The following is an 11176-nucleotide window of genomic DNA, read 5'->3' as shown; positions in this document are numbered from 1 at the left end:
GCCCAGATCGAGAGGGAGAAGCAAGTGTATAACATCACAGGAGGATGCACGGCTCTCACCGTGGTTTACCTGCTAGGAAAACTATACGTTGGGAATGCAGGTGACAGTAGGTGTGTGTGCTCATCCCTTCTAAATGAAATGGTTTGTGAAGGACGCAGGGTTAATTACACTGCAGTGCACCCGGGGGCTCCCAAAGACATAAAATGGAAGTGCACCTACATGCTGGGGCAGAGATAGGAGGTGCAACTAATACAGCTGCTTGTTCTTTTTGATTGCACGGTTGCGTGTGCAAAAGGTTACGTTACTTTTCCGACTTTTTCTGCAGGGCTATCATTATCAGAAACAATGAGATCGTTCCCATGTCAACAGAGTTCACGCCAGAATCAGAGCGACAGCGACTCCAGTTCCTGGTAAGAAAAACATACCTCTACGTCTTCATGCGTCTTCTGTTGAAAGTGTTATAATATAAGTCTTGACAGATATGCTATGAGGTTAGTCACACAGTGTTGTTGTTGGCCGTGGTTTCTCACTGTGTTCGCACGACAAGCAACACACTCAGCGTGGCATTTGAAGTCCGTCAGTTTCCTGTAGAGCTGTGCAACAGGGGAAATGCAGCCAATGTGAGGATGCGCAACAAGCTCATCAGCTGAGAATAGATGGCTGTGACTGACCTTTTTATAGACAGTGACTCAGACCTCTGCAACTCCATGTTTTTCATTGAATTAATGAATAAACATGTCAAAAGTGATGTTCAGACAAATGCTCAGAACTTCATCAATGTACGTTTATTCGATTACTGTACTTTGGTACAAATTTGAAGTACTTTTACGATACGTTTCATCTCTGTTCTGCCACAATTTAGAAGGAAATATTGTGCTATCCAGCGATTTGATGATTGATCAGGTCATGTAGAAATTCCAAGCATTTCCTGGTTCCAGTTTCTGAAACGTTTGCTCCTAATGATTTTAATCGGTTTTGGAGTAAAGGTTGAACAAAGCCAATAAAATAGTTAAAAATGGAAACAATTAACCAACTACAACATCAAATAGCTGCTTACACATTAATATATAACAGTATAAGAGTCACAGGAGACATTTTACTTTGAATACATTTTCCTGATTATACTTACAAACTTTTACTCAAGTAACATTCAGGACTTTTACTTGAGTGTTTTTACAGTGTGGTGCTTTTACTTCAGTAAAAGTTCTGATCTTCTTCCACCACAGAGTTAGAGTGAAGTAGAGCCTGACAAATACTTTGACACAGCCACTTATGCATAAAACCTTGAAAAAAAAACTTTTGTTTATGTTGTGTCTAGGTTTAAAAAGAAAAAGAAAAGTGACCAATCTATTGTCAGCAGAATTTTAATTCTGCAATATCATATCTCCAGACTGAGTGAAGTGACAAAGGGCAAAAAACCAAAGTGACGGAAAATGATTTTCATTTTATCTGCAAATCTGCCACACATTTAGCCGCTTGATTGACTCGAGGACCATCACTGTCTGTCCTCCAGGGTTTCATGCAGCCTCACCTGTTAGGAAATGAGTTCACGCACCTGGAATTTCCCCGGAGAGTTCAGAGGAAGGAGGTGGGCAAGAGGATGCTCTACCGAGACTTCACCATGAACGGGTGGTAAGTCCCTTCAGTCTCCCTCGGTCTCTTTAATTTTCTCTCTTTTACACACTATTTTCACTGAGCAGACGAAACACTTGAAGATGGCAGACTCCATATCCACAAGAAAAAAGCCTGCCTTACTATGAATCATACCTGTCAAGTTAAGATGTGAAATGAAACCTGCTAATTTTCTGGGATTGCAAACCCCACAACCCCCCACTCCAGCTGCCTCCACTTTAAATGAAACAATAATCTGAAAACTATTTCATTAGTGGTGTGAATCCCTGCTTCTCTCTCTCTCGTTTTCCCTCCTTTACTGCTGCTTAAACTCTTCTACACAGTGAGAGCTGAAGAGACCGGCTGAGAGCTAATGAGGGAGCAGCCTAACCTGATATGATATGATGATACAGCAGAGATGGTTCTGTATGTGCAGTGTTATGTGGGTTAGCCAGGCACCATGCTGTTTAACTGTGGCTGCAGTGGAAGCTAGTAATGAGATGTGCTTTTACTGACACACTCACTCTCGCTCACCGACACACAGAGGCGCACACACACTGTACTGTGTGTATTGTGGTGTGTGATATATATTTCACGATAATGCCGCTCCCTCTGGAGCCAGCCAGGATGTGCCACTGCTCTTATATCTCTCCGCATCGATGCAAGGAAGTAGTTTGGAGTAATTTTATATGTTGTAACAACAGGACATGGTATTGTGTGAACATTTTTATTGCCTGTGTAGATACCATATTCAGCTTTTGCTACGTATACTAAAATTATATTTGTTTGGCTATTTGGATGCAGCGGAAAGGAGCAGTAAACAACACTGTCATCAACTGTTAAGCTAGCAAACTTGTTAGCAAACATCTGCTTATTTATACAGACGAAGCAATATTAGCATTTATTTTGAGCTGTATTTCTGTCCATGTGATACATTTAAGTTAATTATTCACACTCCTTTTAGCTTGGTTTTCACTTTGAACTAACTCCTGAGAGAAATATGTGGTTCTTCAGTAGCTAAATGCAACAGCTAGCCGTTAACTCTTTCTCCTGTGCTGTTTGGTGCTGGGCAGGTGTACAGTGGGTTTATCAGAGCTAAACTGCTGTTTTGGCTGCAAACAGATGCCTGCTACATCTAGAAACAATGCTGGTGAGGTTGAGAGTGAGAGTAAATCAAAACAGTAAAGTTGTGGGACATAAAATCAAAACAGTTAGCCTAAAGATGCTAAAATGGGCCACAGAGCTGAGGGAAACTGCAGAGTTGGGTAATAGTTTTCTGTGAGTTTATCACTATTACAGACCATTGTTGATATAGAAATATGATGATAATTTTTTTTATTAACAAGCCAGACCTCTCAAATGTTAGGTATTGTCCAGCTGCCGAACAAGATATATGCATAAATAAACACTAGGACATTTTGTTTTGAAATTCAGAAATAATATAATAAAATCATAAGTAAACAAGATTCTTAACAGGCATTCAATTGCAGCCCTCTGGACTTGACATTATTCAATAAATTAGTGAGGCTAGACATAGCCTTATAACTCGGCTATATTATTCTCTAATCTCCTCATCTTGAAATTTAGCCTGGGCCCAAACTGAGGCAGCGGGAGAATCATTTTGAGAGATTTGAGAAAGCCAAGAGACTAATGACTCTGCTTTTGGCTACTGTGGCTTGTTTATTAGAAGCAGCTCCTGCCGAGGTGCCCTTGAGCAAGGCAGTATTCGTAAGGAGCTCCTTAAGGGGCCTGACTGCTCATCAGAATTTCTCAGAGCTGAAGGCGATATTTGCAAATTGCCTGTTTTGTCCAGCCAACAGTTGAAAAGATATTCAAACATAAACCAGAGAAAATCAATAAAGCTTCAAACAGTGAATGTTTGGCATTTATGAGTTTTTTTTTTTTTTTTTTGGAAGATCAACTCTGTTGATTTTTTAACTTTTTTAACTCTGAAATGCAGAGTAGGTGATACTGAAAATGAGCGTTCTCATTCAGCGGCGTAAACACATAAATCTCTCTGAGAGATATAAAGTTTGACGAGCAGAGATGGAAGGGTGGCTGATAGATGGAGAAGCTGTGTCTCCACCTCACCAGCAAAAAGGCACAAAGCCAAAAAAGCCAGACGGAAAGAGTGACGTTGTGTTTGGGTTGCGAAGAGTACACATCTCAGTTTGAGGCAGGTAAATGGGCAGCGAGACGCAGACTGACAGACGGGGCAAACCCCGGTCAGATACGAAGCTGTTTGAAGTAGTTGATGTTCTTCACTGACTGGTGACGCCAAGTCTAATCTAGCTAGTTTAAGTACATCAGCGTCAGCCATGGAGTCTTATAGCCTGACATCAAAGCTCCATTTCTAAGTGTGTTTTCAAATCTTCTGCTTCCACTTGTGCACTTCTGAACTTATTTTTTGTTGTTGGCTTGTGAATTGGAAGATCCCCCCCCCTTGCTTTCTCTCACTAAATTTTTCAGCAGCAAAGCACTTGTTATTGCACTCCAGAGAAACACTCTTGCATTGAAACGCAGGCTAAATCAAAGTGTTGGTAACCTTCAGGAAGAACGTTGGTCGCTTTGTTTTCTACTTTTACGTATTTGAGTAAACATCCTCCATTATTTTTTATTCAAGTGGAAGTGCTGTGGAGTTTGAAATGATGTTGGCTTTTTATCGCACAAGGAGGGTCCTAACGAAGAGATGCTATCAAGTTGCATCTTGGGAAGTGTATTTTTTAAGCCTCGTCCCATACTAGGGAGTAAAATACTAAATGTGACGGTATATCCGCTCCTGCTGCACCAATTCCTTTTAAAATGTACTCTGGGAAGCCCCCTAGTTTTTATGAATGTTCAATACTAAGTTGAATTTCAAAAATGGAAGACAGCACAAGGAAATTGATGCATTCATACATGGACATGATTTTAAAAGCAGCATAGTTGATTATTTTGGGTTCTTTGGTGCAGCAGAGCAAGCTGTAATCACAACACTGACACATTGTCACCTTATAAAGTTGTTGTGGCTAACAAGTTAGCTAATATTACAAATTTTGACCTCCAGCACACATGATGCAACATTTGCATTCATGTGGTCGAATTTCTGGCCACCCAACAAATGATAGTAGAATAGTCTCTTTTCTTGTAGTTCTATTTTTGCTCCCCACCAACTCCATATAGAGAAATATTTGCTGATTCTGTTCCACTATGTTCCCCAGCTGGATGCTAACTTTGTCTGTCTGTCCCGGTGCGGGTAAGGCTGGACCCAAATGCAGCCAACACACAGGAATGAGGTGCAAAAAGTTTATTAACTGAAGAACTTACAAAATGGGTGAACCGACAGAACAGGAAACCGAAGCACGAGGGCACACAAGGAACAACAACCGGAGACACAGGGGATACCACAGCCGACATGAACAGGCAACATGAACAGGCCGAGGACAAACCAGACATGAACAGACAAAGCGGAGCATAGAGACTATATAGAGACAAGGGAGGCCAGGGTGATTGAACACAGGTGAAACACATCAGGGCGGGGCAGACAATCACCACACAGAGAAACAGGACCAAGACAGGAAGTAAAAACATTAAGACACACAAAGAAACCAACTACAAAATAAAACATGAAGTGACAAAATCCAAACAAACTAACAAAAAGTGTCTGCCGTTTGCCATGGCAGACACTTTTTGTTAGTTTGTTGACACTGTCTGCAGTTCAGTGCAGGGCATGTGGTGTACAGAAAAGTTTATCAGAGCATTTGTGCTGAAAACAGCTGCCAGGTGCAGCTGGTGATGGGGTGTAAGAGTGAACCAAAAAAAAAAAGGAAAACTGCGATCCCTGAAACCAAAATAAGGAACTTAAAGAAGTTAAAACACTGCAAACTGTAAAGTCAGACAATTGATAGTTATGTTAGTTTGTTACTACAAGCGACCCCTTTCACATTACACATAGTCATTTGATTTATGGTTAATATTCAATATTCATATTTCTCATCAATGAAAAGAATGATCATGATATGTGTGTCTACATTAGCAAACGCGGTTCCCTATGACATAATGAGAGGGGGAAGTAAGACAAAAAAGGCCCGGGTGGCAGTTGCCTTTGTTTGTGTTACATCTGGATGAGCAAATGTCTCCCAGAGCTGACGTGACAGAGAAAAGAGGGTATAATTAAAGAGACCTCCGAAGTTTACATATGCTCTTCTCACTCCACTGTGCACCTCTTTTTCAAAGTGTCTGTGTGTGTGACTGTCTTGATCTTCTTTTCTGTTCTCAAACACAAGGGCGTACAAGACCATTGAAGATGAAGATCTCAAGTTCCCACTAATATACGGTGAAGGGAAAAAGGTAAGTGTGTGTGTGTGTGTGTGCCTGCATGCGTGCGTGCGTGCGTGCGTGCGTGCGTGTCCACTCCAACCCCTGAACATGTATCTGGAATTCAAAAGTGCAGAGAGAAAAGTAAATCACTCAGTCTGTCTTTGTCAGTCTGATATTCAAACACACACACACACACACACACACACACACACACACACACACACACACACACACACTCCATGCCTGCTAGCTACCCAGAGAGTGGGCAAACACTTGGTCTCTGATGTGCAAGTAACACGCTGTGATTGTGTGTATGTCAATGTACACCCTCAATAGAAGACAGAGGAGACGGTCCATCCGTTTCACTCCAGTAGCCACTTCTAATACCCACACACACACACACACACACACACCACACATGCGTTCGGATGGACACACACCACTCGGGAGATGACAGTCGTCTCTCTGAGCAGTGAAGTTAATCCCCACTCGGACAGCAGGGGAGAGATGAGGAGAAGAAGAAGAAGAAGAGACCGAAACTGAAAACACGCCACAAAATAAATTGCACAAAACGCTGCAAGTTATGTCAGTTTGTTTCATATTTTCAATCAGTTTGGTTTGAAGCAAAGAGAGACGTAACAAGTCCTCATCAGAGAGGGAAAAAGCTTCTGTCGACCACATAGCGCCAGGTTTTGAAAATTAAAGGAATACAAAAATAACACTGCTGAGTTTCAGTGCCCTTAGGACACTTCACAACACTTTTAACTGCCTCACATACAGTGATATTTGTTGTGCAGATCCTTTGTGTACTGTTGCTTAGCAAACCACCTCCTTTAGTGTAAAGTGTAGTGAACAAATCTGTGTATTCGAAGGAGGAATAGAAACATGCACTGTTATGAGAGATCAGCCTGTTTGAGATGCTGCTGGTAAATACAGCAGGTATGATGAACTGTAGTTTTACATGGAAACTCTCAGTCACTCTTATTCTAATGGACTGATACCAAAAACCTGACGTTTACTCCTGATGTTTTCAACAGATGTGAGATTTTCCCCTCCGTCAAACTGCACCATAAATATCCCAGTTTCACATATAGGCATCTGTGTTTACCCATGTATCCATTGAATTAATAAACTAGTACACCAGCTGTATGTTTTACCCCCCCCCCCCCTTAAAATGCAAATCTATATTGGCACACGCTGTACAGTGAGCAGTTGTCACTAGCTCCACCGCCTACGCATGTTGTACACGGTGACAGAGACCATGTTTACATCCATATGTTCAAAGACGGGCTGTGAGTAAACCAGTCTCTCTTTCACAGGCTCGGGTGTTGGCCACCATCGGTGTGACGCGCGGCCTCGGTGACCATGATCTCAAAGTTCACGACTCCAACATCTACATCAAGCCGTTCCTTTCCTGTTGCCCTGAGGTAAGAGCCACGGTGCTGCTGCAAACAGCTCGCTGTCTCACATTCAGTCACTGAAGAGATGAAGAAAATAGTTTGAAAGTTTAAAGTCTTGACTGTCTAGTTTACGTAACATTTATACACATTTTAATTTGAGCTGTATCTGTTTTAGTAAGTCCCAGTGTAAGAAATAATTCTACCATTTGGAAAATGTATATTTGCTGTGGAAGGGACAGCTTTATTTCTTTTGTAAAATTTGCCTTCCTTTGTTTGCATGTGGGTCACATAGCTGAGTCCAGCCCCTGTAACTTGTGAACCTAATGATCCTGTCCTGTCTCTGGTGCTCGGACCAGTCAAGAACACATGTAGATATCAGGTTACGCCTGCGGTCAGCCTGTGCTTCATTTTGTCATGCTAGGTTTTCCAAACACATGGGATTGTGGGCTAACATGTCAGCATCTATCTCCTTGAACCCACTGACCCTCGGACTCAAGTTGTTTCCCGTAGCTGGTACAATTCTTACAAAATCCCATGTTGCAGATGTTTCCTTTCTTCTTTCCTCCGTCTCATTTAGTTTTTTCTTGCCAGCCTCAACTCCTTACCTTGTTATGTGTCATGACTTCAGTCACATGACTCAGCCCCGCTTTTACCCCTGTCGTATTTGCACCGCAGTCACTAGAAGTGGCATTTTGCTGCCTCTCTGTCTGAACCAGGTCCTCTGCAGAGGAAGAATTTGAGCTCACCTGTCTGACTGTCTGGCACTGGTTTCAAAGCGCTTTCATCTCCTGACGTAGTTCATCTTACAGAGTTTTGCATTTTTTCCTCCCAGAGCTCTCTGCTTGATCTTTAATTCATTAATACCCGGGTTCATGCCAGGTTCACATGGAAGACTTAACTCCTCTCAGCTCTTTGTGTCTCCGTCTGTGTGCGTCTCTTTCTCCTGCAAACACAACTCTCACCAAAGTCTGTCAGTGAATGAAAATTGCATTGAGCTCATTAAGTTGTGAAAATGATAGATCAGTGTAGATTTCAGTGTGGATGAGAAACTTGAGCTGCTGTAGCTGAGAAATCTTTAAGAAGTCTTTCACTTTGGGATAACTTTATAATTTGGTGTCATTCTTCCGGTTTCTGAGCTGACAATCACCAATATCTGGTACAACCAGTCCAGCTGTTGGCGTTTATTATAATGGTGCATTTATCCACATTAGCGTATGTCCACTTGAAGTGCTTTCTTTTGCAACTGACAGGTTCAGGTTGTGATTATAAGTGTCTGACAACATTATGAATAGGATTTCTAGAGAGAGATTTGTTAAAGAGTAAGATCCTTGTTTAACCCGAAACGCTTGTCATATCGCTCTGTTCAAAGGCACCAGACTCCATCGTAAATGATACAAATGTACCAAATTGATTCTGTTGCTACCTTATGTGACTTGATGTTTTAGAATGGAAGCCTTAATGCTTTTTGGTTTGGCATGCAGGTGAAGGTGTATAACCTGACGCAGTACGATCACGGCGCTGATGATGTTCTGGTGATGGGAACGGACGGACTCTGGGACGTCCTCTCCAACCAAGAAGTGGCTGAGGTAGTCACTACTTTTCTAGCCAACTGCGACCCTGATGACCTGCACAGGTGGGATACTTACTTTCTTTTTCTTTCTTCTCTCTTTTTTTTCTTCAATTACAGATTTGTTACTTAGATTCTGTCTGTGTCATGTGTCTGTTTTTGCTGCATTATTATGCCAAATGTGAATGCTGCAACCGTGCCACTGTGTTGCATATTTTATTCAACAGGCACAGTTCCTGTTCCAAGGATAAATTGCAACCTTGGCCACATGCCACTTGCTCTTAGCGTAATGGCACTTTTTGGCAGAAATTTTGGCACATCAGTGAGGGTCAAGTATACTCTCATAACTTAAAGTCTACAGACATGAACTGTATCAACAAAATATTAAAATCACATCACAGGCGGCCATCAACTTCTACATTCAAGGAGGGTGTAATTACATTTTCGAGTGGCATCATGTTTCAGACAGCATAAAATGATATAATATATAATACTATCAAATTAACTAAAAAATTGCAGTGTAAAGGGCCCTACATGCTGTGAATTGAAAGCTTCATTATTATTTCCTCTGTTGTCCAGGTACACTATGGCAGCACAGGACCTGGTCATGCGAGCCCGTGGCGTGCTGAGGGACCGAGGCTGGAGGATCACCAACGAGCGCCTGGGCTCTGGAGACGACATCTCAGTCTTCATCATACCGCTGATGTACGGCAACCGTCAGCCTTGAAGAGCCTGACAGAGATGCTGCCGTTCAAGGACCCTGAAGGGCCTGAAGGTCTCAAACCAACAGGACTGGTTAGTCCTGAACTCAGAATCCCTTTTCGGTTTCCACATTGCCGTTTGCACTTTTATTTTCTTCTTTAGACCAAGGTCAAGTGGAACATATAAATTTGTTGATGGTTCTTTTCTCTATAGGAGTTCAGGATTGGTCAGCCACCAGTTTGGCTGGACAGGGGAACTACAGGACAGTAATTTGCGTCTTAAATCAAAATAAATGATTTGGCCTGTTAAATCAAGGAAAATAAGTATTGAACGCGTAAACATTTTTCTCAGTAAATACATTTCTAATGGGGCTATTGACATGAAATTGTCACCAGATGTTGGTAACAACCCAAGTAATCCACACATACAAAGAAATCAAAACATACATGTATATATCCATAAATTAAGTTATGTGTAATAAAGTGGAATGACAGGGAAAGGTATTGAACACGCTTACTGAAATTTATTTAATACTTAGTAGAAAAGCCTTTGTTGGTAATGACAGCTTCAAGACGCCTCCTGTATGGAGAAACTAGTCGCATACATTGCTCAGGTGTGATTTTGGCCCATTCTTCCACACAAACTGTCTTCAAATCTTCTGGGGGCCTCTTCTATGAACTTTGATATTCAGTTCTTTCCATAGATTTTCAATTGGATTCAAGTCGGGTGATTCTAGAAGCTTTATTTTCTTTCTCTGAAACCAATTGAGAGTTTCCTTGGCTGTGTGTTTGGGATCATTGTCTTGCTGAAATGTCCACCCTCGTTTCATCTTTAGCATCCTGGTAGATGGCAGCAGATTCTTATCAAGAATGTCTCGGTACGTTTCTCCATTCATTCTTCCTTCAATTATATGAAGTCTGATTATTCTTTTGACTCGTCAGTCGGAAATCTTGCGAGGAGCAACTGGTCGTGGCCGGTTTATGGTGAAATTATGTTCTTTCCACTTCTGGATAATGGCCCAACGGTGCTCACTGGAACATTCAGAAGTTTAGAAAAATATGTCTGTAACCAATGCCATCAGTATGTTTTGCAACAATAAGGTTGCAAAGGTCTTGCGCGAGCTCTTTGCTTTTACCCATCATGAGATGCCCGTTGTGTGACACCTTGGTAATGAGAAACCCTTATTATAGGCCATCAATTAGGACTAAATCAGCTGATATTAATTTGCACTGATAGGGGGCAGGATTGCTTTCTAAATACTGAGAGATTTCAGCTGGTTTCTTGGCTTTCCATGCCTTTTTGCACCCATTTTTCTTCATGTGTTCAATACTTTTTCCCTGTGTCATTTCACTTTATTACACATAACTGAATTTATGGATATGCTGTATATGTTTTTTTATTTCTTTGTATGTGTGGATTACTTGGGTTGTTACCGACATCTGGTGACAATTTCATGTCAATAGCCCCATCAGAAATATATTTACAGAGAAAAATGTTGACGCGTTCAATACTTATTTTCCCCGCTGTATGAGTGACATCAGCTCCATTGGATGGGTGAAGTGACTGTTCCTGAACTTCTGAAGAGATGTGAAAGTTA

The 11176-nt window shown here is 41.6% G+C and overlaps 1 protein-coding gene across 1 annotated transcript in view; it reads left to right on the top strand.

Moving 5' to 3' along the window:
* Positions 1-11041, top strand: part of LOC111651976 (protein phosphatase 1H-like) — a 24663-nt gene extending 13622 nt beyond the window's left edge. The window contains exons 4-10 of the mRNA XM_087172886.1: positions 1-110; positions 326-410; positions 1514-1632; positions 5877-5940; positions 7230-7337; positions 8792-8943; positions 9457-11041. The exon at positions 1-110 is cut by the window's left edge and continues 3 nt beyond it. Of these exons, the coding sequence (XP_087029012.1) occupies positions 1-110; positions 326-410; positions 1514-1632; positions 5877-5940; positions 7230-7337; positions 8792-8943; positions 9457-9604 (786 nt within the window). The 3' untranslated portion in view covers positions 9605-11041. The remainder of the gene's footprint in view (positions 111-325; positions 411-1513; positions 1633-5876; positions 5941-7229; positions 7338-8791; positions 8944-9456) is intronic.
* Positions 11042-11176: the final 135 nt, after the last annotated feature.

The sequence above is a fragment of the Seriola lalandi genome, unplaced genomic scaffold, assembly GCF_002814215.2.
Source record: "Seriola lalandi dorsalis isolate HSWRI2012SDOR001 ecotype SW California unplaced genomic scaffold, Sedor1 jcf7180002053896, whole genome shotgun sequence".
In the NCBI taxonomy this organism is placed as follows: domain Eukaryota; kingdom Metazoa; phylum Chordata; class Actinopteri; order Carangiformes; family Carangidae; genus Seriola; species Seriola lalandi.
Note: the sequence above shows the minus strand (reverse complement) of the source record. Positions and strands in the feature narration are given on the sequence as shown.